The sequence below is a fragment of the Lonchura striata genome, chromosome 26, assembly GCF_050655825.1.
Source record: "Lonchura striata isolate lonStrDom1 chromosome 26, ASM5065582v1, whole genome shotgun sequence".
Classification (NCBI taxonomy): domain Eukaryota; kingdom Metazoa; phylum Chordata; class Aves; order Passeriformes; family Estrildidae; genus Lonchura; species Lonchura striata.
In genome coordinates, this window is record NC_140728.1 from 7714697 (window position 1) to 7742524 (window position 27828).

At 51.2% G+C, this 27828-nt stretch overlaps 1 protein-coding gene across 1 annotated transcript in view; it reads left to right on the top strand.

Annotated features, from left to right (window-relative positions):
* The window catches only part of PNPLA1 (patatin like domain 1, omega-hydroxyceramide transacylase), a 36693-nt gene extending 23090 nt beyond the window's left edge, over positions 1-13603 (top strand). Inside the window, exon 9 of the mRNA XM_077789056.2 lies at positions 13265-13603. Within this exon, the coding sequence (XP_077645182.1) occupies positions 13265-13313 (49 nt within the window). The 3' untranslated portion in view covers positions 13314-13603. The remainder of the gene's footprint in view (positions 1-13264) is intronic.
* Positions 13604-27828: the final 14225 nt, after the last annotated feature.

A 27828-nucleotide genomic window follows, 5' to 3' on the forward strand; every position in this document is an offset into this window, starting at 1 on the left:
CAAACGTGGGCCTTGTTCCCCAGCCAGGCCCACAGCAGACCAAGGTTCTGGGGCTCCACAGATCCTCTTCCAGGGAACTGCCCCACCTGCTGCTCCCATGCTCCAGGTCCACACCTGCCCTACTCCCTTCCCCCTGAAATCTGCAATGAACCTGGGAGGAAAGTGCAGCAGAACAGATGTGGGGTAACCCCGGGGGCAGGAGTAGATGGACAATCCTGTAGGAAGCTCAGTCCTGTCTGCAGTGAGGTCAGATTGTGGGGCCCTGTTCTTCCCTCTGCAGACACTGGGGGAACCCAGCCTTGAGCTACGTTGGTGGCAAACCCAGATAGAAAGGTCCTGAATGCCACCACTGGAGAAAGGAGAGAGGCTGGAGAGGCCCTGGGCCTGAGCTGGGACAGGGTCTCCAGATCACAAAGCTACTCACCACCCCACGGAACGTTGGAGGGATAATCCCAAAATAGGGTAGGAGGAAGCAACTGCAAATCACAGCCTGTGGGTGAGATAGGAAGGACAGAAATGAGTGAAGATCCCCAAAAATTGTTACCTTTGGGAGGGGTGGTTCATCTGTGAGTGCCAGAACAGCTGGGTTATTGGGCACCACGGACAAATTGGCACCATGCCATGTCATATGCCCACAGCCAGGGCAGAGTAGATGGAAGGGAACCTGTGAAATGCCTCAAATTGCTCTCTTCATGTTCAGCATAATTGAGGCGGTAATCAAAAGGGCTGATTTTTGAAAATTATTTCAGCTTGTCAGGATGCAGAGGGTGTCAAGGACAGAAATCATGGCATGGACTAGAATGGACCAGGGCCTGTTAGGATGAGACAAGGGCTGATGGTTTGTAACTACACGGGGGGAGATTGAGATATAGGGAAGATATTTTTTACCTTGAGGTTGTTGAGGCCCTGCACAGGTTGCCCAGAGAAGCTGGGCATCCTGGAAGCATGCAAGGCCAGGTAGGATGGGGCTTGAGACCAGCCTGGGACAGTGGAAGGTGTCCCTGCCCATGACAGGGTGGATCTTGATGAGCTTTAAGGTCCCATCCAACCCAAACCATTCTGTGCTTTTGTGCTGTGGGACATGGCCAGGCAGCAAATGTCTCCCAGCTCCTCCCTCACGGGCGGCTGCGGCTGCTCCCACCTGAATCAGCTCCTCCTTCGAGGCAAACTCGGACACTGTCACACATCTCCAGTCGTGCAGGCGGGTGAGGATAATGTGCAGCTTTCCAGACACCAGCTCGTGGGCATTTGGAGGCAGGAATTTCTCTAGGGCCTCCCTTAAGAGTCTAAGTACCTCTACGCCAGGGGGCAGGCCCCAGAGAATGATTTTCAAGCGATTTACGACATAATCCTTCACCTCATCTGAAGCAAAGCAAAGCAAAGCAATCATTCTTCATCCCTTATAATGTTATTTATTTGCATTTTGAGCTGCACTTCCACATGAGAGTGTGGTATTTTATCTAGCTGCTAAATGATTGCTTAGAGCTATTGTGCTTTTTCATTATGGCTGAAGGTCCCATGTGTGGACCCAACTTTTCCAAGGACTTTTAATATTGAATGAGGCAGAAGTATTTTGGTTTTTTTTTCCCACTTTCTCCCCATTTTCTGCACATGACATCGTAAAATATTTTGGACATATGGTAGAAAGTGGACAGGAAGCCTTTGTAGAATATTTACTCCTGTAAGCTCTGCATCTATGCCCTACTAATGTATCTTCTTTCTCCTCATTTTTTTGGGAATCTAGCAACAGTCTCAAATGCCTTATCAAGGAGAGCACCTCTCTTTCTTTTATTAATATGCTTGCCATAAATTCCCATTAAGAAAGTGCAATGACTGTTTTCCATGTGCTGCATAATTTACACATTTTCCGCTATTCAAGAAGGAAATAAAGTTTAAAAATCTGAGGAATTAACCATTGATAATGAAACAAAAATGTTTGGAACTCCAATATTCCCAGGTACTCCATCTCTTTGGACACAAAATAAAATGAAATCTGTAGCCCTTACCCACATCACATCCACACAATCCAGCTGTAGCTACAACAGATCCTGAAGATGCTCCATAGATCCTGTGTGCAGATTTCATTATGTCAGGAGACAAGTCCCGCAAAGCAGATAACACTCCAGCTTGGTATACACCCATGAAACCACATCCTCTAAACAGGATAGAGTAAGGTCTTCCCTCTTTACCACTTATTTTCAGCATCTCTGCTAACTCCAAGCACCCCAACAACAAGGAAAGAGCTGCCCAACAGCTTTAGTGGGTTGTCCAGAGCCAGGCAGCGCTCAGCTGTTGCTCTCTTTCCAACCACACTCTCACTGTCTTATATCCCTCTGGGCCAAAGGTGCAGTGAAACAGCAGCAGTGGGCAGAAGTGGATGATGTGATGTCCTAATGCTCATTAAAATAAGATTACTGCATTGCAGGGTGCCTGAGGTGAGCACTGGCAGCCCCAGGCGATGGGGACAGCCACATGTCACACTGATGTGTTGGGGGAGCAGCCCAGGGGTCTGATGCTCCCCAGGACTGAGCCTTCATGAGGGAAAAGCTGCTTCCCAAAGTGGTAAACTGCTTCAGTGATACCCTGGAGTTCCAGCACAAAATTCCAGCCCCTTGGGCAGTAGGAATTCTCAAATATTCCCGGGCACAAAAGAGTCTTGCAAGCTGCTGCTCAAAACACTCTTGCCCCATTTGCAACAGGTTGCCAAACCTCATCACATGGAATGGAGAAGGTGGCTGGATTACTAAAGAAATCTAAAACCAGTTAGTTTTCCTTGTTTCACAATTTTTGTTTGCTTACAGAAGGGTAAAAATACAGAGTCCAAGCAACAACTGATGGTTTCACCTGCTTCCTAGATGGCTGAAGTTTCAGTAGAGAAAGAGGTTGATAAAGAAGGAAAGACTGGGGAAAAACATCTGACAAACACAGGGATTTGTTGGTTATCCATGTAGAAATGCAAAACCTTCTAAGCTTTGCTGCTGGGTGAGACACTGGGAAGCTGCTGGTGGGAAAAGCAGCGCTGAGAGCTGGGCAAGAGAGAGGCAAGTGGCCAGCACAGCCAATAACAACTTGGACATGCCTCTCCTGATATACACAGAAATCTCCCCAACACCTTCAGGCAAAATGCTCCCAAGGCCACCAGGAGTGCTTCTCTCCCTCTTGCTGTGTGCCAGGGCAGTGCTGGAGTGATTTGGATGCAGCCCTGCTCTCTGTGAGGGGGCTGCAAAACAGCCCTGAGGCTGAGGGAGCAGCTGTGCTGGACCTGCTGGGCTGGCAGGGCTGTGGGCTCCACTAAGCCCAAAGCATCAGCGCAAGGTTAATCCAGCCCCAATTCCACACGGGAGCAGTGTCTGCCACCAGCCAGGAGCCAAGGCCCTGAGCTCCTTGCACACACCTTGCAGGTCCTGCTGCTGAGCAGCAAAGTAAAACTGAAGACTCGAGAGGCATAAATATATCCCATGCCTAATCAGGAGGACAAATGCACTGGAAATAATTTTCCATTGACTCTTGAGTGCAAGGGTCCCCTAAGAATTGACTGCAATGAGAAGAGTCAACTTCAGAAGCAGCTTCTGGTGCAGGAGGGAAGGGGCATTTGGAATGCATGGGTGAGGCACACAAAGCTCTTGAGCTTAAGGAAAAACTTTCTGGCCACGTGCATGGCTTGTGGAAAATCCCAGAGCCAGTCTGGGAGCAGCACCAGCATTCCCAGTGCTTCAAGCCTTGTGTTCAAGCCTCCTGCCCTCAGTCAGCAGCACGAGAAGGAACTAGAAATGTGACCCATGATTGCACTGCTTTCCACATACAGCTGGAGAGCTCTGGCACTCCAGTCCCAAACCAAAGCCACGGATCACACCACATGGGCCAGGTCTTACTCTTAATTGCACCTCTGCAATATTGAGAGAGTTTGTAAATCCCTTTGTTTTGCCTTCTTACCCAATCTTGCAGCATCAAGAAGTAAAAAGTGTATATCTTGGAAGAGCAGAAGGAAGCCAAGAGTGTGCCTGCTGATTCCCTCCTAGCATTAGTGCCACGTCTCCCTGGCTTTCAAAGGCTTGGACTGTCCCAGGTGTCTTCCAAAGGGAGCAGGGAGTTAGAAAAAATGTAGGTGGGTGCAGTTGTTGTCAGAGTGAGGCACCAGGGCTCCAAATAGGTGGGGTTTGGAAAGCAGCAATCCAGGTGATCAGAGAAGGAGTGACCCAGGTGGCATAAACAGTGATTGGGAAATGCTGCTGTGGAAATGCAGAAGTTGTTTCTTGTCCTCTCTCTGCCCTGCCCCAGGATGGGACACAGGCTGTGTGTGTCCCTGAGTGATGCCCTGTGTTTCAAGCATGTTGTTTTACCAGGCCAAACACCCTCATGGCATTTGGCATTTCCCCATCACTGGGTCAGAAACCACTGGGAGGGACCCTGCCCATCTGTCCCTCATTTTTTCATCCTGGCTTTGGGGACAAATGTCTCCAGTCCTGCTTCCCCACACAGCAGCCTGGTCTCAATGCCTCCTGCTCCCATGGATAATTGGAAATACCCTGTGATGCTGCAGGGTCTGAAACAGGGAATCTGACCATTCTCTACAGCTACAGCAGGGCGAGAAGAAAGAACTGAGGAGCAGAAAGACACCAATGCAGAAAGGCAAAAATGCAGTTCTGTGTTGGGTTGAAATCTTCCCATGTAAGAATCTCATCTTAGCAAACCCCAGTCTGGGTTTCTCTCCTTCATGAAAGCTGGATTTTATTATTTGTGTTTAAACAGTCTGTGATGAATCAAGGCATTTCCACGGCAGCTCCCCAGCTGAGTGCACTGGAACAGGAGCAGAATAAAGGAGTGGCTCTGGCAGGGGTCTGAACTTTGCCATGCTGGGGCCTTGCTCACCTGTGTGTGCTCACCTGGGCCCCTCAGTTGCCTCTTGGCTGCTCCGTGTTTCCTCACATGCCAGTGGCTGCCTCCTCAGCAGGCAGGGCTGACACTGGCCTAGGGAGCACATTCCCATCCCTGCCCTCCCACCAGGACACAGATTTTAGCAGAGTTGACAACACGAGTGATGTTTTTGCCACTGATGTCGCAGGCAACCTTTCTTCGAGGTGGGAAAGAAAAGAGTGGAAATGATGCACCCTGGTCCTTGCCTCACTAATTGGTATTTCTGTGGCTTTGACAGCTCCCAGAACGTGCCCCAGCACACTTACCTTTCCTTCTACCGAGAGTGTGGCACAGGAACCTCCAGCCTATCTTCTGTTCGGCATTAAGCAGAGGAACCTTTTCCCTGCTGCTGTGACAAACACCTCATCTGGGCACACGAGGAGATGATGTCAGTGCCCAGGGCAGTTATGAGAGCTGCGCTGACAGAGATGAAATGGTGACTTTGGCACGGTGACTTCACCCAGCTCTGGAGCAGCGCCTGGTGCTCCCAGCCAAGGGCAGGCCTCTGCAGGACAGACCTTCCTGCTCAGCTGCACCCTGGGCACAGAGCACCAGGAAATGTTGGAGCAGATCACCTCTAGCTGGAAGGAGTTCTGGCAGGCACAGCTTCATGTCAGGCCAGAAGAGATTCCTTAGCCTTGCCTGAGCCTTAGGATTACCACTAAGACATTCACTAAGAGAATGGTTTGGCCTGGAAGACACTTTAAACCATATCCAGTTCCACCTCTGCCATGGCAGGGACACCTTCAGTAACCCAGATTGCTCCAAGCCCTGTCCAACCTGGCCTTGAAATAATGACACACCAGAGCCCAAGGGGGAGTCCTGCACGATGTAGGCACAGCTAGACTGCTGGCTTAAAGGTAAAAGGAAAAGCTCAGCCTAGATGGATTTCCGGCCAAATGACAGCCTGGGAGGCTCTGGTGCAGGGGCTGCTGCTCAGCAGCAGGAGGATGATGTTCCTACAGAACCGTGGAATCATTGACTCATGGAATGGTTTGGGCAGGAAGAGACCTTCATGCTCATCTCATTCCACCCCCTGGCACGGGCAGGGACAACTTCCATTAGAGCAGATTTCTTCAAGCCCTGTCCAGCCTGGCCTTGCTTCAGGTGCTCCTCGGTGAATCCGTATTCCCTGGATTAACCCTTTTTTCCTGGGTTCAGTTGCCCCCGCTCCGGGCCTGCTTTTCCCGTTGCTCTGAGGGCTCGGCAGCTCCCGCCCCTGGTGCTCTGAGGGCTCGGTGGTTCCCGTTCCTCCAAGGGCCCTGAGGGCTCGGCTGTTCCCATTCCCGTTCCTCCAAGGGCCCTGAGGGCTCGGCTGTTCCCATTCCCGTTCCTCCAAGGGCCCTGAGAGCTCGGCTGTTCCCTTTGGTCTGAAGGCTCGGCCGTTCCCGTTTCCGCCCCTGGCGCTCTGAGGGTTCGGCTGTTCCCATTCCCGTTCCCATTGCTCTGAGGGCTCGGCCGTTCCCATTCCCGTTGCTCTGATGCCTTGGCTGTTCACCTTTCCATTGTTGTGAGGGCTCGGCCGTTCCCATTCCCTTTGCTCTGAGGGTTCGGCTGTTCCCATTCCCATTGCCCTGAGGGCTCAGATGTTCCCGTTCCCGTTGCTCTAAGGGCTCGGCCATTCCCGTTCCCTTTGCTCTGAGGGTTCGGCTGTTCCCATTCCCATTGCCCTGAGGGCTCAGATGTTCCTGTTCCCGTTGCTCTAAGGGCTCGGCCATTCCCGTTCCCTTTGCTCTGAGGGTTCGGCTGTTCCCATTCCCATTGCCCTGAGGGCTCGGCTGTTCCTGTTCCCACTGCTCTGAGGGCTCGGCTGTTCCAGTTCCCATTCCCGTTCCCATTGCTCTAAGGGCTTGGCCGTTCACGTTCCCATTGCTCCAAGGGCTCGGCTGTTCCTGTTCCCATTCCCGTTCCCATTGCTCTAAGGGCTTGGCCGTTCACGTTCCCGTTCCCGTTCCCGTTGCTCTGAGGGCTCGGCCGTTCCCGTTCCCGTTGCTCTGAGGGCTCAGCTGTTCCCATTCCCATTACTGTTCCCGTTGCTCCAAGGGCTCGGCTGTTCCTGCCCCTGGTGCTCTGAGGGCTCGGCCGATCCTTCTGCCCTCACTGCTGCCCTTTGACAACTTGGCGGCTGCAGCAAGCCTCGTCCCTTTGCATACATCGTGGGAGTATTTAGTAACGCAGGTAAGGCTTGTTAATTTGTGGTGATTGCTATGAATAAATATTTTTTTTGCCAGATGTTCCATTCTCTCTGCACAGCCCAGACCATGTCTGACACTGATGATGAAGCTGGGCCTGTTGTCACCAACACCCACTGTGTGCTGGTGCTCCCAAATCAAGGAGGATTTTGAGAATCCCACACTGGTTTAGGTGGGAAGGGGCCTCAAAGCTCATCTCCTTTCACTTCATTCCATAGGGTGAGGACATGGAGATGTTTCAGCAGATCATCATCAGCTGGAAGGTGTTTGGGCTGGCTCAACTGAATTTCAGCCTAGAAGAGATTCCTTAGTCTCTGTGAGCCCTTAGGATCACCCAGTGATACCAGAAAGACACTTGAAAAGTAGATCACAGAATCCCAGAATGGTTTGGGTTGGAAGAGACCTCAAAGCTCATCCTGTCTCAACCCCTGCTATGGCAGGAACACCTTCACTATCCCAGGATGCTCCAAGCGGGTAGCCAGTGACCTTGTCCTGTGCTGGCAGTTCCTGATGAGGGGTCCCTCTCCAGCTTCCCTGTAGCCCCTTCAGCTCCCTGCACAGGCTGTGAGGTCTCCACACAACCTTCTCTTCTCCTGGCTGAACAGCCCCAACTCGCTCAGCCTGTCTCCATAGGGGAGGTGCTCCAGTCCCCCTATAACGTTCTGGCCCATTCTGATGCATCCCGTTTGCATTGGATCCTGTCTGCTCCTGTCTTGCATCCATCCTGGATGGATTTCACTTCTCAAGCACTGCAGCCAAAGGCAGGCTGCTCCAATCCAGCTGTTCCTGCCACAGGGCAAAGTGAAAGGCTCAGAGACACCCAGGCCTCCCCAGGCAGGAACAATCAGTCCATCATTTGCTTTTGCACCTCTGCTCCCTCCCACTTATCCAACAGCTCCTTCTCCAGGTTGCTGCAAGCACCATCCCCACCTCCAGGCAGGATATTACCATTCAGTGAGCCTGAGGCAGCTACCCTATTGAAATGAGCATTAAAATCTACCAGAGCAAATTCTCATCTAGGAATTGGACTTCCAAATCCATTAGATGCATCTGCAAACCTTAGACACAAACAGGAGCACAGTTTGAAATGCCCAGCATGTCTCCCCTGCCCCATCTGGTGCTTGATCATAAGCAATGAGAAAAGCTTTGTAAAGTTAAAAAAAAAATCCATCTACAAGGAATCCCCAAACTAAAATGGTTTTGGGTTTTGCTTTATTAATCTCTCATCTTTTCAAGCAAGCAGAGCTGGTGCTGTCTCCTCTTGGAGACACGAGCTTGGAGCTAATGGCAATGGAGACTGACAGAGGCAATGGATAGAGGCAAAGTTTGGCATTGATTGGAATCATCTTGTGCAGGAGCTTGTTTCACCGCAAGGAAGCAAAGTGGGAAGCCCAGCTGCACCCAGTGGGGTTAGAACCAGCCTGGAATGCCTCCTCTGGGGGTGGATCATGGGAATCATCCGGGGCTGAGGCCCTGCCTGTGCTGTGGCATTGCTGGCAGCGCCCATGTGCTCCTCAGGGCAGGTCAGGCTCAGCCTTCAGGCTGGGTTCCAAGTTGCTCATTGGGTTTTTAAAGCAGAAACTGGGGCCAAAAGCAGCAGAAGGCTCAGAAATGCTCTTCTGTAGCCGAGCTGGTCCTAAAGGGAATAAAACCACGTTGGTCGGTCTGACAGACACCTCTGGCAGTTCCTGTGGGACAAAGTGGATGCCGTGGGAGAAAGTGCCTGGTGAGAGCTGCTTCCCTTCCTCCCGATGTCTGAAGGGCAGCCCGTTTTGGTATCCTCAAAATATTACCCTTTGTACCCCCATCGTGTTGCTTGTCTCCTTCTGCTTTGAACTCAGCAGGAATGTGAAGCCTGAGGTGGATGGGATGAGAGTCTGGAGACAAGCCAAGGCAGCAGAGCTCCCTCTGGAGCTGGAGCCCGCTGCAGCTCTAGAGGGAAGAGTGCTTGAGTCCGATCCTTGAAACTGAGCCCAACAAAGCCAAGCACGTGCCCAGTCCTGCCTGTGGCTCTGGCTGTTGGCTGCAGGTGCTCTATGCCAGACTGGGTTTCCAGTCTGGGCACGAAGGAGGGTGCAATTCCTTGTGCAGTTGTTCTGCTGGGCACACAGATAAGTGGCTACTGGATAACCTGCTAGTGCAGCCTGAGCCTCGTGGGATTGCAGGCTGCAGACACTTGTCCAAGGAATCAAGTAGAAGTTGTTCACAAGTTTATCCCCCTGCTGCTTTGGTAGCATCACTGCTGTTCTGGCATTGCACAGAGAAACAGTGAAAGAGCCTTTTCCTGACCTTGATCAGTAGGGCATTTCCTTCCCAGAACTGGAGAATGTGATGTGCTTCTGCTCTGGAGGTGGAGAGCCTGGACTCTCTCCTTGATTGCTCTCTGGCCTATCAAATGAGTCTTGTTTCCTTCCATAGGAGGAATTTTTCACCTCAGGCTGGTTAAAAACCTTGCAGCCCAGCTGCAAAGCAGAGGCAGCGATTCCTGACAGCCCAGAGCTGCCCAACTTCCAAAGAAACCTCATTCCCACCCTGTTGCTTCCAAAAGCTCCACATAGGTCAGACTGATGGTGCCTTTATAAAAGCAACCAGGGAAGCAACTTCTACAGCCTAACACTGTGTCCTGCACTGCTTAGTGGGTTGAGAGTTGGCTTGTTTTCAAAGGAAATCTCTTTCTTGGTTCCACTTTATGTTTTCCAAACTCTTGTTTTTTGATCTGGAATGGTAATGGTCCTAGTCTTTCCCATTTATATTCCTCATTTCTTCTAGTCCTTCCAGATATACCTGATTGTATAATTTTTCAGTTTTCATCTAATTTATGTGGCTGCATTTTAAATAATCACCATGTTGAAAAAGCAGAGTGATTTCTAGTAATTTGATGAATTCTGAATTGTTGAAAGACTCAGAAGGAAAGAGAAAATAGAGAGTAAAATGGAAATAAATATTGCATTTCATCAGATGATTCTTGCTAGTTTTTACTAACAACAAACTGGAAATAGAAATACTGTATGGATTGTCTGGTTTTCCATGCAAAACTAAAATGGGAGCAGGCATTATTTTGCACAGAATTGCAGAAAACTATAAGTTTAGCATTTAAACCTGCCTTGTGTTCCTTGAAAATGATGCAGCTAGAAGTTTACCTGCAGCTGTAATATGCTTTCCTTGCACTTTGTGTTTGTGTGGCTGCAGCCAGAGTTCCTAAGGAGAAGTTTGGATTTGGCTGGCACAGCAAAGGCAGCTGGAACCCTTGAGACACCCCTAAAGAAGGGATGTGTGGGCAGAACCTGTTCTTACCTCACTGGGTGAGTGAATACATGGCCTTCTCCATGGAAGGAGCTCCTTGTCCATGGAGCCCTTCTGACCCAGCCACCAATGAAGTCCTCAGTGCTCACCCCAATCCAGAGTGAGCAGGGCTCAGTGTGAGGCCTCACTTGTAACCCCTGAGGTGAGAGGGAAGTTTCTCCCATCCCTGTCCATTCTCACCGGCCCCAGAGCCTGTTTGGGCACTGACAGCCCTGGGCAAGTGTCACTTGAAAATGGATGGGGTAAAGGAAGAGCTGGTTCTTTACCTTCCTGGGGGTGGAGAAGGTGTTGTGGGGCTTCCTATTCTTCCTTATCTGCTGCCTGGAGGATTCCTGGATTCTCTTTGTTGTCATCCTCATGATTGGTGGCTCTGGAGTGAAAAAGCCTCAGTCGTGGCTTCAGGTGCAGGGTCTCGTCACCTTTCTGATTTGATTCATTGGCCAAGGAAAGTGTGAAGCCCTCAAAGTAATTCACCTGGAAATCCCCTGGTGGGAAGAGATTCCAGCTCTCAGTGCTTGTTGCTCAACTGCCAGGTCTGCAGCAGTGTGAGGCGAGACCTGGGCTGAGGGCAAATCAGGGATACTGATGAGCCCAGGGCTCGGGAATCACCAAACATTGCTGCTCTGTGCATCAGGGGCTTATCAAACACCACGCAGGGCACGTGAGCCTGCGCTTGTGCCTAGGGGTCCTGGGACCTGTGTTCCCTGGGGAAAGCTCTGTCATGCCCAGTGTGGCAGAGAAAAGGGGAGTGTGGCTCTGGAGGCAGCTTCAGGAGAGGCCAGGACTCAAGGAATCCTGGCAGTGCCAGGAATACAGGCATTTCTCTGCCCCAGTCACTCTGGGGCAGCATCTCTTACCGTGTCAGCAAACCAAGGATGTAGGGGAAGCACCCAACCTACGTGTCCACACTTCCAGTCACTTACTCAGTCTTTTTAGGAAGGAGACCGTGTCCTGGTAGCCCTGGACAAAAAAGCGGTCCATGACCTGTGAGGGGAGGCAGCAGTCAGTGCAGCTGGGCTGCTGCAGGGGCCTCACAGCTCTGGCTACCTGGAGGAGCTGCTCACCTGATGTGTGGGAACCTGAAAAATGTGCTGTAAGCGGCAGATGTTCTTTTTTGAGATCTGTAAGGTACAGTCAGAGAGCTGGAAGGTCAAGAAGGCAGCGGGGCCATCCCTGGGGCAGATGTCGTATTCTCCGGCGAAGGCAGAGATGGTGATGGTGGTGCGGGACACGAAGTCGGCTCTCCACATGGCCAGCTCCCCGTCCACGTAGCGCTGGGAGACAGAACAGGGAGCCCTGAGCCTTCCCCTCGCAGGGAGAGCAGTGCTGCTCACATGGGCAAACGTGGGCCTTGTTCCCCAGCCAGGCCCACAGCAGACCAAGGTTCTGGGGCTCCACAGATCCTCTTCCAGGGAACTGCCCCACCTGCTGCTCCCATGCTCCAGGTCCAAACCTGCCCTACTCCCTTCCCCCTGAAATCTGCAATGAACCTGGGAGGAAAGTGCAGCAGAACAGATGTGGGGTAACCCCGGGGGCAGGAGTAGATGGACAATCCTGTAGGAAGCTCAGTCCTGTCTGCAGTGAGGTCAGATTGTGGGGCCCTGTTCTTCCCTCTGCAGACACTGGGGGAACCCAGCCTTGAGCTACGTTGGTGGCAAACCCAGATAGAAAGGTCCTGAATGCCACCACTGGAGAAAGGAGAGAGGCTGGAGGGGCCCTGGGCCTGAGCTGGGACAGGGTCTCCAGACCACAAAGCTACTCACCACCCCACGGAACGTTGGAGGGAAAATCCCAAAATACAGTGGAACATAGCCACTGCACATCACAGCCTGTGGGTGAGACAGGAAGGACAGAAATGAGTGAAGATCCCCAAAAATTGTTACCTTTGGGAGGGGTGGCTCATCTGTGAGTGCCAGAACACGGTCCCCCAGCTGGGTTATTGGGCACCACGGACTAATGGGCACCAGACCATGTCAGATGCCCACAGCCAGGGCAGAGAAGACGGAAGGGAACCTGTGAAATGCCTCAAATTGCTCTCTTCATGTTCAGCATAATTGAGGCGGTAATCAAAAGGGCTGATTTTTGAAAATTATTTCAGCTTGTCAGGATGCAGAGGGTGGCAAGGACAGAAATCATGGCATGGACTAGAATGGACCAGGCCTTGTTAGGATGAGACAAGGGCTGATGGTTTGTAACTACACGGGGGGAGATTGAGATATAGGGAAGATATTTTTTACCTTGAGGTTGTTGAGGCCCTGCACAGGTTGCCCAGAGAAGCTGGGCATCCTGGAAGCATGCAAGGCCAGGTAGGATGGGGCTTGAGACCAGCCTGGGACAGTGGAAGGTGTCCCTGCCCATGACAGGGTGGATCTTGATGAGCTTTAAGGTCCCATCCAACCCAAACCATTCTGTGCTTTTGTGCTGTGGGACATGGCCAGGCAGCAAATGTCTCCCAGCTCCTCCCTCATGGGCGGCTGCGGCTGCTCCCACCTGAATCAGCTCCTCCTTCGAGGCAAACTCGGACACTGTCACACATCTCCAGTCGTGCAGGCGGGTGAGGATAATGTGCAGCTTTCCAGACACCAGCTCGTGGGCATTTGGAGGCAGGAATTTCTCTAGGGTCTCCCTTAAGGCTCTAAGTACCCGTCCTCCAGGGACCATCCCCCAGAGAGAGATTTTGAAGCGGCTGAAGAAGTACTCAATCACCTCATCTGAAGCAAAGTAAAACAAAGCAATCATTCTTCATCCCTTATAATGTTATTTATTTGCATTCTGAGCTGCACTTCCACATGAGAATGGGTTATTTTATCCAGCTGCTAAATGCTTATTTAGTGCCATTGTGTTTTTTTCAACAGGGCAGAAGGTCTCATGTTTGGACCCAACCTTTCCAAGGACATTCAATAGTGTAGAAGACAGAAGTATTCTGTTTTTTTTTTTTTCACATTTCTCCTCATTTTCTGCATAAGACACCTTAAAACTTTTTGGACATATGGTAGAAAATGGACAGGAAGCCTTTGTAGAACATTTCCTCCTGTTAGTTCTGCATCTATGCCCTGCTAATGTGATTTCATCCCATTGTTGCTTTGGGAATCTATCAACCATCCCCAGTGCCTTATCAGGGAGTGCATATCTGCTTCTTTTTCTAGATATGCTTGCCATGAATTCCTGTTAATAAGATGCAATGAGTATATTGACACTCTTTTATCTTTGCTGCTTAGTTCACCCGTTCTTTTCAACATTCTAGAAGCCAATAAGGTTTAAAAATCTGAGGATTTAACCACTGATAATGAAACAAAAATATTTGGAACTCCAATATTCCCAGGTATTCCATCTCTTTAGACACAAAATAAACAGAAATCTGTAGCCCTTACCCACATCACATCCACACAATCCAGCTGTAGCTACAACAGATCCTGAAGAAGCTCCATAGATCCTGTGTGCAGATTTCATTATGTCAGGAGACAAGTCCCGCAAAGCAGATAACACTCCAGCTTGGTATACAATCATGGAACTACATCCTCTAAACAGTATAGAGTAAGGTCTTCCCTCTTTACCACTTATTTTCAGCATCTCTGCTAACTCCAAGCACCCCAACAACAAGGAAAGAGCTGCCCAACAGCTTTAGTGGGTTGTCCAGAGCCAGGCAGCGCTCAGCTGTTGCTCTCTTTCCAACCACACTCTCACTGTCTTATATCCCTCTGGGCCAAAGGAGCAGTGAAACAGCAGCAGTGGGCAGAAGTGGATGATGTGATGTCCTAATGTTCATTAAAATAAGATTACTGCAATCCAGCGTGCCTGAGGTGAGCACTGTCAGCCCCAGGCGATGGGGACAGCCACATGTCACACTGATGTGTTGGGGGTGCAGCCCAGGGGTCTGATGCTCCCCAGGACTGAGCCTTCGTGAGGGAAAAGCTGCTTCCCAAAGTGGTAAACTGCTTCAGTGATACCCTGGAGTTCCAGCACAAAATTCCAGCCCCTTGGGCAGTAGGAATTCTCAAATATTCCCGGGCACAAAAGAGTCTTGCAAGCTGCTGCTCAAAACACTCTTGCCCCATTTGCAACAGGTTGCCAAACCCCATCACATGGAGTGGAGAAGGTGGCTGGATTACTAAAGAAATCTAAACCCAGTTAGTTTTCCTGGTTTCACAATTTTTGTTTGCTTACAGAAGGGTAAAAATACAGAGTCCAAGCAACAACTGATGGTTTCACCTGCCTCCAGATGGCTGAAGTTTCAGTAGAGAAAGAGGTTGATAAAGAAGGAAAGACTGGGGAAAAACATCTGACAAATGCAGGGATTTGCTGGTTATCCATGTAGAAATGCAAAACCTTCTAAGCTTTGCTGCTGGGTGAGACACTGGGAAGCTGCTGGTGGGAAAAGCAGCGCTGAGAGCTGGGCAAGAGAGAGGCAAGTGGCCAGCACAGCCAATAACAACTTGGACATGCCTCTCCTGATATACACAGAAATCTCCCCAACACCTTCAGGCAAAATGCTCCCAAAGCCACCAGGAGTGCTTCTCTCCCTCTTGCTGTGTGCCAGGGCAGTGCTGGAGTGATTTGGATGCAGCCCTGCTCTCTGTGAGGGGGCTGCAAAACAGCCCTGAGGCTGAGGGAGCAGCTGTGCTGGACCTGCTGGGCTGGCAGGGCTGTGGGCTCCACTAAGCCCAAAGCATCAGCGCAAGGTTAATCCAGCCCCAATTCCACACGGGAGCAGTGTCTGCCACCAGCCAGGAGCCAAGGCCCTGAGCTCCTTGCACACACCTTGCGGGTCCTGCTGCTGAGCAGCAAAGTAAAACTGAAGACTCGAGAGGCATAAATATATCCAATGCCTAATTGGGAGGACAAATGCACTGGAAATAATTTTCCATCGACTCTTGAGTGCAAGGGTCCCCTAAGAATTGACTGCAATGAGAAGAGTCAACTTCAGAAGCAGCTTCTGGTGCAGGAGGGAAGGGGCATTTGGAATGCATGGGTGAGGCACACAAAGCTCTTGAGCTTAAGGAAAACATTTCTGGCCACGTGCATGGCTTGTGGAAAATCCCAGAGCCAGTCTGGGAGCAGCACCAGCATTCCCAGTGCTTCAAGCCTTGTGTTCAAGCCTCCTGCCCTCAGTCAGCAGCACGAGAAGGAACTAGAAATGTGACCCATGATTGCACTGCTTTCCACATACAGCTGGAGAGCTCTGGCACTCCAGTCCCAAACCAAAGCCACGGATCACACCACATGGGCCAGGTCTTACTCTTAATTGCACCTCTGCAATATTGAGAGAGTTTGTAAATCCCTTTGTTTTGCCTTCTTACCCAATCTTGCAGCATCAAGAAGTAAAAAGTTTATATCTTGGAAGAGCAGAAGGAAGCCAAGAGTGTGTCTGCTGATTCCCTCCTAGCAATAGTGCCACATCTCCCTGGCTTTCAAAGGCTTGGACTGTCCCAGGTGTCTTTCAAAGGAAGCAGGGAGTTAGAAAAAATGTAGGTGGGTGCAGTTGTTGTCAGAGTGAGGTACCAGGGCTCCAAGAAGGTGGGGTTTGGAAAGCAGCAATCCAGGTGATCAGAGGAGTGACCCAGGTGGCATAAACAGTGATTGGGAAATGCTGCTGTGGAAATGCAGAAGCTGTTTCTTGTCCTCTCTGTGCCCTGCCCCAGGATGGGACACAGGCTGTGTGTGTCCCTGAGTGATGCCCTGTGTTTCAAGCATGTTGTTTTACCAGGCCAAACACCCTCATGGCATTTGGCATTTCCCCATCACTGGGTCAGAAACCATTGGGAGGGACCCTGCCCATCTGTCCCTCATTTTTTCATCCTGGCTTTGGGGACAAATGTCTCCAGTCCTGCTTCCCCACACAGCAGCCTGGTCTCAGTGCCTCCTGCTCCCATGGATAATTGGAAATACCCTGTGAAGCTGCAGGGTGTGAAACAGGGAATCTGACCATTCTCTACAGCTACAGCAGGGCGAGAAGAAAGAACTGAGGAGCAGAAAGACACCAATGCAGAAAGGCAAAAATGCAGTTCTGTGTTGGGTTGAAATCTTCCCATGTAAGAATCTCATCTTAGCAAACCCCAGTCTGGGTTTCTCTCCTTCATGAAAGCTGGATTTTATTATTTGTGTTTAAACAGTCCGTGATGAATCAAGGCATTTCCACAGCAGCTCCCCAGCTGAGTGCACTGGAACAGGAGCAGAATAAAGGAGTGGCTCTGGCAGGGGTCTGAACTTTGTCATGCTGGGGCCTTGCTCACCTGTGTGTGCTCACCTGGGCCCCTCAGTTGCCTCTTGGCTGCTCCGTGTTTCCTCACATGCCAGTGGCTGCCTCCTCAGCAGGCAGGGCTGACACTGGCCTAGGGAGCACATTCCCATCCCTGCCCTCCCACCAGGACACAGATTTTAGCAGAGTTAACAACACGAGTGATGTTTTTGCCACTGATGTCGCAGGCAACCTTTCTTCGAGGTGGGAAAGAAAAGAGTGGAAATGATGCACCCTGGTCCTTGCCTCACTAATTGGTATTTCTGTGGCTTTGACAGCTCCCAGAACGTGCCTCAGCACACTTACCTTTCCTACTACCAGGAGTGTGGCACAGGAACCTCCAGCCTATCTTCTGTTCGGCATTAAGCAGAGGAACCTTTTCCCTGCTGCTGTGACAAACACCTCATCTGGGCACACGAGGAGATGATGTCACTGCCCAGGGCAGTTATGAGAGCTGCGCTGACAGAGATGAAATGGTGACTTTGGCACGGTGACTTCACCCAGCTCTGGAGCAGCGCCTGGTGCTCCCAGCCAAGGGCAGGCCTCTGCAGGACAGACCTTCCTGCTCAGCTGCACCCTGGGCACAGAGCACCAGGAAATGTTGGAGCAGATCACCTCTAGCTGGAAGGAGTTCTGGCAGGCACAGCTTCATGTCGGGCCAGAAGAGATTCCTTAGCCTTGCCAGAGCCTTAGGATCACCCTATTATACCACTAAGACATTCACTAAGAGAATGGTTTGGCCTGGAAGACACTTTAAACCATATCCAGTTCCACCTCTGCCATGGCAGGGACACCTTCAGTAACCCAGATTGCTCCAAGCCCTGTCCAACCTGGCCTTGAAATAATGACACACCAGAGCCCAAGGGGGAGTCCTGCACGATGTAGGCACAGCTAGACTGCTGGCTTAAAGGTAAAAGGAAAAGCTCAGCCTAGATGGATTTCCGGCCAAATGACAGCCTGGGAGGCTCTGGTGCAGGGGCTGCTGCTCAGCAGCAGGAGGATGATGCTGCTACAGAACCGTGGAATCATTGATTCATGGAATGGTTTGGGCAGGAAGAGACCTTCATGCTCATCTCATTCCATCCCCTGGCACGGGCAGGGACAACTTCCATTAGAGCAGATTTCTTCAAGCCCTGTCCAGCCTGGCCTTGCTTCAGGTGCTCCTCGGTGAATCCGTATTCCCTGGATTAACCCTTTTTTCCTGGGTTCAGTTGCCCCCGCTCCGGGCCTGCTTTTCCCGTTGCTCTGAGGGCTCGGCAGCTCCCGCCCCTGGTGCTCTGAGGGCTCGGTGGTTCCCGTTCCTCCAAGGGCCCTGAGGGCTCGGCTGTTCCCATTCCCGTTCCTCCAAGGGCCCTGAGGGCTCGGCTGTTCCCATTCCCGTTCCTCCAAGGGCCCTGAGAGCTCGGCTGTTCCCTTTGGTCTGAAGGCTCGGCCGTTCCCGTTTCCGCCCCTGGCGCTCTGAGGGTTCGGCTGTTCCCATTCCCGTTCCCATTGCTCTGAGGGCTCGGCCGTTCCCATTCCCGTTGCTCTGATGCCTTGGCTGTTCACCTTTCCATTGTTGTGAGGGCTCGGCCGTTCCCATTCCCTTTGCTCTGAGGGTTCGGCTGTTCCCATTCCCATTGCCCTGAGGGCTCAGCTGTTCCCGTTCCCGTTGCTCTAAGGGCTCGGCCATTCCCGTTCCCTTTGCTCTGAGGGTTCGGCTGTTCCCATTCCCATTGCCCTGAGGGCTCAGCTGTTCCTGTTCCCACTGCTCTGAGGGCTCGGCTGTTCCAGTTCCCATTCCCGTTCCCATTGCTCTAAGGGCTTGGCCGTTCACGTTCCCGTTCCCGTTCCCGTTGCTCTGAGGGCTCGGCCGTTCCCGTTCCCGTTGCTCTGAGGGCTCAGCTGTTCCCATTCCCATTACTGTTCCCGTTGCTCCAAGGGCTCGGCTGTTCCTGTTCCCATTCCCGTTCCCATTGCTCTAAGGGCTTGGCCGTTCACGTTCCCGTTCCTGTTCCCGTTGCTCCAAGGGCTCGGCCGTTCCTGCCCCTGGTGCTCTGAGGGCTCGGCCGATCCTTCTGCCCTCACTGCTGCCCTTTGACAACTTGGCGGCTGCAGCAAGCCACGTCCCTTTGCATACATCGTGGGAGTATTTAGTAACGCAGGTAAGGCTTGTTAATTTGTGGTGATTGCTATGAATAAATATTTTTTTTGCCAGATGTTCCATTCTCTCTGCACAGCCCAGACCATGTCTGACACTGATGATGAAGCTGGGCCTGTTGTCACCAACACCCACTGTGTGCTGGTGCTCCCAAATCAAGGAGGATTTTGAGAATCCCACACTGGTTTAGGTGGGAAGGGGCCTCAAAGCTCATCTCCTTTCACTTCATTCCATAGGGTGAGGACATGGAGATGTTTCAGCTGATCATCATCAGCTGGAAGGTGTTTGGGCTGGCTCAACTGAATTTCAGCCTAGAAGAGATTCCTTAGTCTCTGTGAGCCCTTAGGATCACCCAGTTATACCAGAAAGACACTTGAAAAGTAGATCACAGAATCCCAGAATGGTTTGGGTTGGAAGAGACCTCAAAGCTCATCCTGTCTCAACCCCTGCTATGGCAGGAACACCTTCACTATCCCAGGATGCTCCAAGCGCGTAGCCAGTGACCTTGTCCTGTGCTGGCAGTTCCTGATGAGGGGTCCCTCTCCAGCTTCCCTGTAGCCCCTTCAGCTCCCTGAACAGGCTGTGAGGTCTCCACACAACCTTCTCTTCTCCTGGCTGAACAGCCCCAACTCGCTCAGCCTGTCTCCATAGGGGAGGTGCTCCAGTCCCCCTATAACGTTCTGGCCCATTCTGATGCATCCCGTTTGCATTGGATCCTGTCTGCTCCTGTCTTGCATCCATCCTGGATGGATTTCACTTCTCAAGCACTGCAGCCAAAGGCAGGCTGCTCCAATCCAGCTGTTCCTGCCACAGGGCAAAGTGGAAGGCTCAGAGACACCCAGGCCTCCCCAGGCAGGAACAATCAGTCCATCATTTGCTTTTGCACCTCTGCTCCCTCCCACTTATCCAACAGCTCCTTCTCCAGGTTGCTGCAAGCACCATCCCCACCTCCAGGCAGGATATTACCATTCAGTGAGCCTGAGGCAGCTACCCTATTGAAATGAGCATTAAAATCTACCAGAGAAAATTCTCATCTAGGAATTGGACTTCCAAATCCATTAGATGCATCTGCAAACCTTAGACACAAACAGGAGCACAGTTTGAAATGCCCAGCATGTCTCCCCTGCCCCATCTGGTGCTTGATCATAAGCAATGAGAAAAGCTTTGTAAAGTTAAAAAAAAAATCCATCTACAAGGAATCCCCAAACTGAAATGGTTTTGGGTTTTGCTTTATTAATCTCTCATCTTTTCAAGCAAGCAGAGCTGGTGCTGTCTCCTCTTGGAGACACGAGCTTGGAGCTAATGGCAATGGAGACTGACAGAGGCAATGGATAGAGGCAAAGTTTGGCATTGTTTGGAATCATCTTGTGCAGGAGCTTGTTTCACCGCAAGGAAGCAAAGTGGGAAGCCCAGCTGCACCCAGTGGGGTTAGAACCAGCCTGGAATGCCTCCTCTGGGGGTGGATCATGGGAATCATCCGGGGCTGAGGCCCTGCCTGTGCTGTGGCATTGCTGGCAGCGCCCATGTGCTCCTCAGGGCAGGTCAGGCTCAGCCTTCAGGCTGGGTTCCAAGTTGCTCATTGGGTTTTTAAAGCAGAAACTGGGGCCAAAAGCAGCAGCAGGCTCAGAAATGCTCTTCTGTAGCCGAGCTGGTCCTAAAGGGAATAAAACCACGTTGGTCGGTCTGACAGACACCTCTGGCAGTTCCTGTGGGACAAAGTGGATGCCGTGGGACAAAGCGCCTGGTGAGAGCTGCTTCCCTTCCTCCCGATGTCTGAAGGGCAGCCCGTTTTGGTATCCTCAAAATATTACCCTTTGTACCCCCATCGTGTTGCTTGTCTCCTTCTGCTTTGAACTCAGCAGGAATGTGAAGCCTGAGGTGGATGGGATGAGAGTCTGGAGACAAGCCAAGGCAGCAGAGCTCCCTCTGGAGCTGGAGCCCGCTGCAGCTCTAGAGGGAAGAGTGCTTGAGTCCGATCCTTGAAACTGAGCCCAACAAAGCCAAGCACGTGCCCAGTCCTGCCTGTGGCTCTGGCTGTTGGCTGCAGGTGCTCTATGCCAGACTGGGTTTCCAGTCTGGGCACGAAGGAGGGTGCAATTCCTTGTGCAGTTGTTCTGCTGGGCACACAGATAAGTGGCTACTGGATAACCTGCTAGTGCAGCCTGAGCCTCGTGGGATTGCAGGCTGCAGACACTTGTCCAAGGAATCAAGTAGAAGTTGTTCACAAGTTTATCCCCCTGCTGCTTTGGTAGCATCACTGCTGTTCTGGCATTGCACAGAGAAACAGTGAAAGAGCCTTTTCCTGACCTTGATCAGTAGGGCTTTTCCTTCCCAGAACTGGAGAATGTGATGTGCTTCTGCTCTGGAGGTGGAGAGCGTGGACTCTCTCCTTGATTGCTCTCTGGCCTAGCAAATGGGTCTTGTTTCCTCCCACAGGAGGAATTTTTCACCTCAGGCTGGTTAAAAACCTTGCAGCCCAGCTGCAAAGCAGAGGCAGCGATTCCTGACAGCCCAGAGCTGCCCAACTTCCAAAGAAACCTCATTCCCACCCTGTTGCTTCCAAAAGCTCCACATAGGTCAGACTGATGGTGCCTTTATAAAAGCAACCAGGGAAGCAACTTCTACAGCCTAACACTGTGTCCTGCACTGCTTAGTGGGTTGAGAGTTGGCTTGTTTTCAAAGGAAATCTCTTTCTTGGTTCCACTTTATGTTTTCCAAACTCTTGTTTTTTGATCTGGAATGGTAATGGTCCTAGTCTTTCCCATTTATATTCCTCATTTCTTCTAGTCCTTCCAGAGATACCTAATTGTATAATTTTTCAGTTTTCATCTAATTTATGTGGCTGCATTTTAAATAATCACCATGTTGAAAAAGCAGAGTGATTTCTAGTAATCTGATGAATTCTGAATTGTTGAAAGACTCAGAAGGAAAGAAAGAGAAAATAGAGAGTAAAATGGAAATAAATATTGCATTTCATCAGATGATTCTTGATATATTTTACTAACAACAAACTGGAAATGGAAATGCTGTGTGGATTGTCTGGTTTTCCATGCAAAACTAAAATGGGAGCAGGCATTATTTTTCACAGAATTGCAGAAAACGATAAGTTTAGCATTTAAACCTGCCTTGTGTTCCTTGAAAATGATGCAGCTAGAAGTTTACCTGCAGCTGTAATATGCTTTCCTTGCACTTTGTGTTTGTGTGGCTGCAGCCAGAGTTCCTAAGGAGAAGTTTGGATTTGGCTGGCACAGCAAAGGCAGCTGGAACCCTTGAGACACCCCTAAAGAAGGGATGTGTGGGCAGAACCTGTTCTTACCTCACTGGGTGAGTGAATACATGGCCTTCTCCATGGAAGGAGCTCCTTGTCCATGGAGCCCTTCTGACCCAGCCACCAATGAAGTCCTCAGTGCTCACCCAAATCCAGAGTGAGCAGGGCTCAGTGTGAGGCCTCACTTGTAACCCCTGAGGTGAGAGGGAAGTTTCTCCCATCCCTGTCCATTCTCACCGGCCCCAGAGCCTCTTTGGGCACTGACAGCCCTGGGCAAGTGTCACTTGAAAATGGATGGGGTAAAGGAAGAGCTGGTTCTTTACCTTCCTGGGGGTGGAGAAGGTGGTTTGGGGCTTCCTATTCTTCCTTATCTGCTGCCTGGAGGATTCCTGGATTCTCTTTGTTGTCATCCTCATGATTGGTGGCTCTGGAGTGAAAAAGCCTCAGTCGTGGCTTCAGGTGCAGGGTCTCGTCACCTTTCTGATTTGATTCATTGGCCAAGGAAAGTGTGAAGCCCTCAAAGTAATTCACCTGGAAATCCCCTGGTGGGAAGAGATTCCAGCTCTCAGTGCTTGTTGCTCAACTGCCAGGTCTGCAGCAGTGTGAGGGGAGACTTGGGCTGAGGACAAATCAGGGATACTGATGAGCCCAGGGCTCGGGAATCACCAAACATTGGTGCTCTGTGCATCAGGGGCTTATCAAACACCACGCAGGGCACGTGAGCCTGCGCTTGTGCCTAGGGGTCCTGGGACCTGTGTTCCCTGGGGAAAGCTCTGTCATGCCCAGTGTGGCAGAGAAAAGGGGAGTGTGGCTCTGGAGGCAGCTTCAGGAGGGGCCAGGACTCAAGGAATCCTGGCAGTGCCAGGAATACAGGCATTTCTCTGCCCCAGTCACTCTGGGGCAGCATCTCTTACCGTGTGTCAGCAAACCAAGGATGTAGGGGAAGCACCCAACCTACGTGTCCACACTTCCAGTCACTTACTTAGTCTTTTTAGGAAGGAGACCGTGTCCTGATAGCCCTGGACAAAAAAGCGGTCCATGACCTGTGAGGGGAGGCAGCAGTCAGTGCAGCTGGGCTGCTGCAGGGGCCTCACAGCTCTGGCTACCTGGAGGAGCTGCTCACCTGATGTGTGGGAACCTGAAAAATGTGCTGTAAGCGGCAGATGTTCATTTTTGAGATCTGTAAGGTACAGTCAGAGAGCTGGAAGGTCAGGAAGGCAGCGGGGCCATCCCTGGGGCAGATGTCGTATTCGCCGGCGAAGGCAGAGATGGTGATGGTGGTGCGGGACACGAAGTCGGCTCTCCACATGGCCAGCTCCCCGTCCACGTAGCGCTGGGAGACAGAACAGGGAGCCCTGAGCCTTCCCCTCGCAGGGAGAGCAGTGCTGCTCACATGGGCAAACGTGGGCCTTGTTCCCCAGCCAGGCCCACAGCAGACCAAGGTTCTGGGGCTCCACAGATCCTCTTCCAGGGAACTGCCCCACCTGCTGCTCCCATGCTCCAGGTCCAAACCTGCCCTACTCCCTTCCCCCTGAAATCTGCAATGAACCTGGGAGGAAAGTGCAGCAGAACAGATGTGGGGTAACCCCGGGGGCAGGAGTAGATGGACAATCCTGTAGGAAGCTCAGTCCTGTCTGCAGTGAGATCAGATTGTGGGGCCCTGTTCTTCCCTCTGCAGACACTGGGGGAACCCAGCCTTGAGCTACGTTGGTGGCAAACACAGATAGAAAGGTCCTGAATGCCACCACTGGAGAAAGGAGAGAGGCTGGAGGGGCCCTGGGCCTGAGCTGGGACAGGGTCTCCAGACCACAAAGCTACTCACCACCCCACGGAACGTTGGAGGGAAAATCCCAAAATACAGTGGAATGAAGACACTGCAAATCACAGCCTGTGGGTGAGATAGGATGGACAGAAATGAGTGAAGATCCCCAAAAACTGTTACCTTTGGGAGGGGTGGTTCATCTGTGAGTGCCAGAACAGGGTCCCCCAGCTGGGTTATTGGGCACCACGGACTAATGGGCACCAGACCATGTCAGCTGCCCACAGCCAGGGCAGAGAAGATGGAAGGGAACCTGTGAAATGCCTCAAATTGCTCTCTTCATGTTCAGCATAATTGAGGCGGTAATCAAAAGGGCTGATTTTTGAAAATTATTTCAGCTTGTCAGGATGCAGAGGGTGGCAAGGACAGAAATCATGGCATGGACTAGAATGGACCAGGGCCTGTTAGGATGAGACAAGGGCTGATGGTTTGTAACTACACGGGGGGAGATTGAGATATAGGGAAGATATTTTTTACCTTGAGGTTGTTGAGGCCCTGCACAGGTTGCCCAGAGAAGCTGGGCATCCTGGAAGCATGCAAGGCCAGGTAGGATGGGGCTTGAGACCAGCCTGGGACAGTGGAAGGTGTCCCTGCCCATGACAGGGTGGATCTTGATGAGCTTTAAGGTCCCATCCAACCCAAACCATTCTGTGCTTTTGTGCTGTGGGACATGGCCAGGCAGCAAATGTCTCCCAGCTCCTCCCTCACGGGCGGCTGCGGCTGCTCCCACCTGAATCAGCTCCTCCTTCGAGGCAAACTCGGACACTGTCACACATCTCCAGTCGTGCAGGCGGGTGAGGATAATGTGCAGCTTTCCAGACACCAGCTCGTGGGCATTTGGAGGCAGGAATTTCTCTAGGGTCTCCCTTAAGGCTCTAAGTACCCGTCCTCCAGGGACAAGCCCCCAGAGAGAGATTTCGAAGCGGCTGAAGAAGTACTCAGTCACATCATCTGCAAAGCAAAGCAAAGCCAAGCAATCATTCTACATCCCTTATAATGTTATTTATTTGCATTTTGAGCTGCACTTCCACATGAGAATGGGGTATTTTATCCAGCTGCTAAATGCTTATTTAGTGCCATTGTGTTTTTTTCATTATGGCTGAAGGTCCCATGTTTGGACCCAACCTTTCCAAGGACTTTCAATAGTGTAGAAGACAGAAGTATTCTGTTTTCTTTTTGCATTTCTCCCCATTTTCTGCACAAGGCACCTTAAAACTTTTTGGACATACGGTAGAAAATGGACAGGAAGCTTTTGTATAACATTTCCTCCTGTTAGTTCTGCATCTATGCCCTACTAATGTATCTTCTTTCTCCTTGTTTTTTTGGGAATCTAGCAACAGTCTCAAATGCCTTATCAAGGAGAGCACCTCTCTTTCTTTTATTAATAAGCTTGCCATGAATTCCCGTTAAGAAGATGCAATGACTGTTTTCCATGTGCTGCATAATTTACACGTTTTCCGCTATTCAAGAAGGAAATAAAGTTTAAAAATCTGAGGAATTAACCATTGATAATGAAACAAAAATATTTGGAACTCCAATATTCCCAGGTATTCCATCTCTATGGATACAAAATAAAAAGAAATCTGTAGCCCTTACCCACATCACATCCACACAATCCAGCTGTAGCTACAATAGATCCTGAAGATGCTCCATAGATCCTGTGTGCAGATTTCATTATGTCAGGAGACAAGTCCCGCAAAGCAGATAACACTCCAGCTTGGTAGAAAACCATGAAACCACATCCTCTAAACAGTATAGAGTAAGGTCTTCCCTCTTTACCACTTATTTTCAGCATCTCTGCTAACTCCAAGCACCCCAACAACAAGGAAAGAGCTGCCCAACAGCTTTAGTGGGTTGTCCAGAGCCAGGCAGCGCTCAGCTGTGGCTCTCTTTCCAACCACACTCTCACTGTCTTATATCCCTCTGGGCCAAAGGTGCAGTGAAACAGCAGCAGTGGACAGAAATGGATGATGTGATGTCCTAATGTTCATTAAAATAAGATTACTGCATTGCAGGGTGCCTGAGGTGAGCACTGGCAGCCCCAGGCGATGGGGACAGCCACATGTCACACTGATGTGTTGGGGGAGCAGCCCAGGGGTCTGATGCTCCCCAGGACTGAGCCTTCATGAGGGAAAAGCTGCTTCCCAAAGTGGTAAACTGCTTCAGTGATACCCTGGAGTTCCAGCACAAAATTCCAGCCCCTTGGGCAGTAGGAATTCTCAAATATTCCCTGGCACAAAAGAGTCTTGCAAGCTGCTGCTTAAAACCCTCTTGCCTCATTTGCAACAGGTTGCCAAACCCCATCATGGGGAGTGGAGAAGGTGGCTGGATTACTAAAGAAATCTAAACCCAGTTAGTTTTCCTGGTTTCACAATTTTTGTTTGCTTACAGAAGGGTAAAAATACAGAGTCCAAGCAACAACTGATGGTTTCACCTGCTTCCTAGATGGCTGAAGTTTCAGTAGAGAAAGAGGTTGATAAAGAAGGAAAGACTGGGGAAAAACATCTGACAAATGCAGGGATTTGTTGGTTATCCATGTAGAAATGCAAAGCCTTCTAAGCTTTGCTGCTGGGTGAGACACTGGGAAGCTGCTGGTGGGAAAAGCAGCGCTGAGAGCTGGGCAAGAGAGAGGCAAGTGGCCAGCACAGCCAATAACATCTTGGACATGCCTCTCCTGATATACACAGAAATCTCCCCAACACCTTCAGGCAAAATGCTCCCAAAGCCACCAGGAGTGCTTCTCTCCCTCTTGCTGTGTGCCAGGGCAGTGCTGGAGTGATTTGGATGCAGCCCTGCTCTCTGTGAGGGGGCTGCAAAACAGCCCTGAGGCTGAGGGAGCAGCTGTGCTGGACCTGCTGGGCTGGCAGGGCTGTGGGCTCCACTAAGCCCAAAGCATCAGCGCAAGGTTAATCCAGCCCCAATTCCACACGGGAGCAGTGTCTGCCACCAGCCAGGAGCCAAGGCCCTGAGCTCCTTGCACACACCTTGCACACGGTCTGCTTTTCCCGTTGCTTCGAGGGCTTGGCCGTTCCCGTTCCCGTTGCTCTGAGGGCTCAGCTGTTCCCGTTCCCGTTCCTGTTCCCGTTGCTCCGAGGGCTCAGCTGTTCCTGTTCCCTTTCCCGTTCCCGTTGCTCCGAGGGCTCGGCCGTTCCTGCCCCTGGCGCTCTGAGGGCTCGGCCGATCTTTCTGCCCTCACTGCTGCCCTTTCCCAACTTGGCGGCTGCAGCAAGCCTCGTCCCTTCACATGCATCGTGGGAGTCTTTAGAAACGCAGGTAAGGCTTGTCAATTTGTGGTGATTGCTATGAATAAATATTTTTTTTGCCTGATGTTCCATTCTCTCTGCACAGCCCAGACCATGTCCGACAATGATGATGAAGCTGGGCCTGTTGTCACCAACACCCACTGTGTGCTGGTGCTCCCAAATCAAGGAGGATTTTGAGAATCCTAGACTGGTTTAGGTGGGAAGGGGCCTCAAAGCTCATCTCCTTTCACTTCATTCCATAGGTTGAGGACATGGAGATGTTTCAGCTGATCATCATCAGCTGGAAGGTGTTTGGGCTGGCTCAACTGAATTTCAGCCTAGAAGAGATTCCTTAGTCTCTGTGAGCCCTTAGGATCACCCAGTGATACCAGAAAGACACTTGAAAAGTAGATCACAGAATCCCAGAATGGTTTGGGTTGGAAGAGACCTCAAAGCTCATCCTGTCTCAACCCCTGCTATGGCAGGAACACCTTCACTATCCCAGGATGCTCCAAGCGCGTAGCCAGTGACCTTGTCCTGTGCTGGCAGTTCCTGATGAGGGGTCCCTCTCCAGCTTCCCTGTAGCCCCTTCAGCTCCCTGAACAGGCTGTGAGGTCTCCACACAACCTTCTCTTCTCCTGGCTGAACAGCCCCAACTCGCTCAGCCTGTCTCCAAAGGGGAGGTGCTCCAGTCCCCCTATAACGTTCTGGCCCA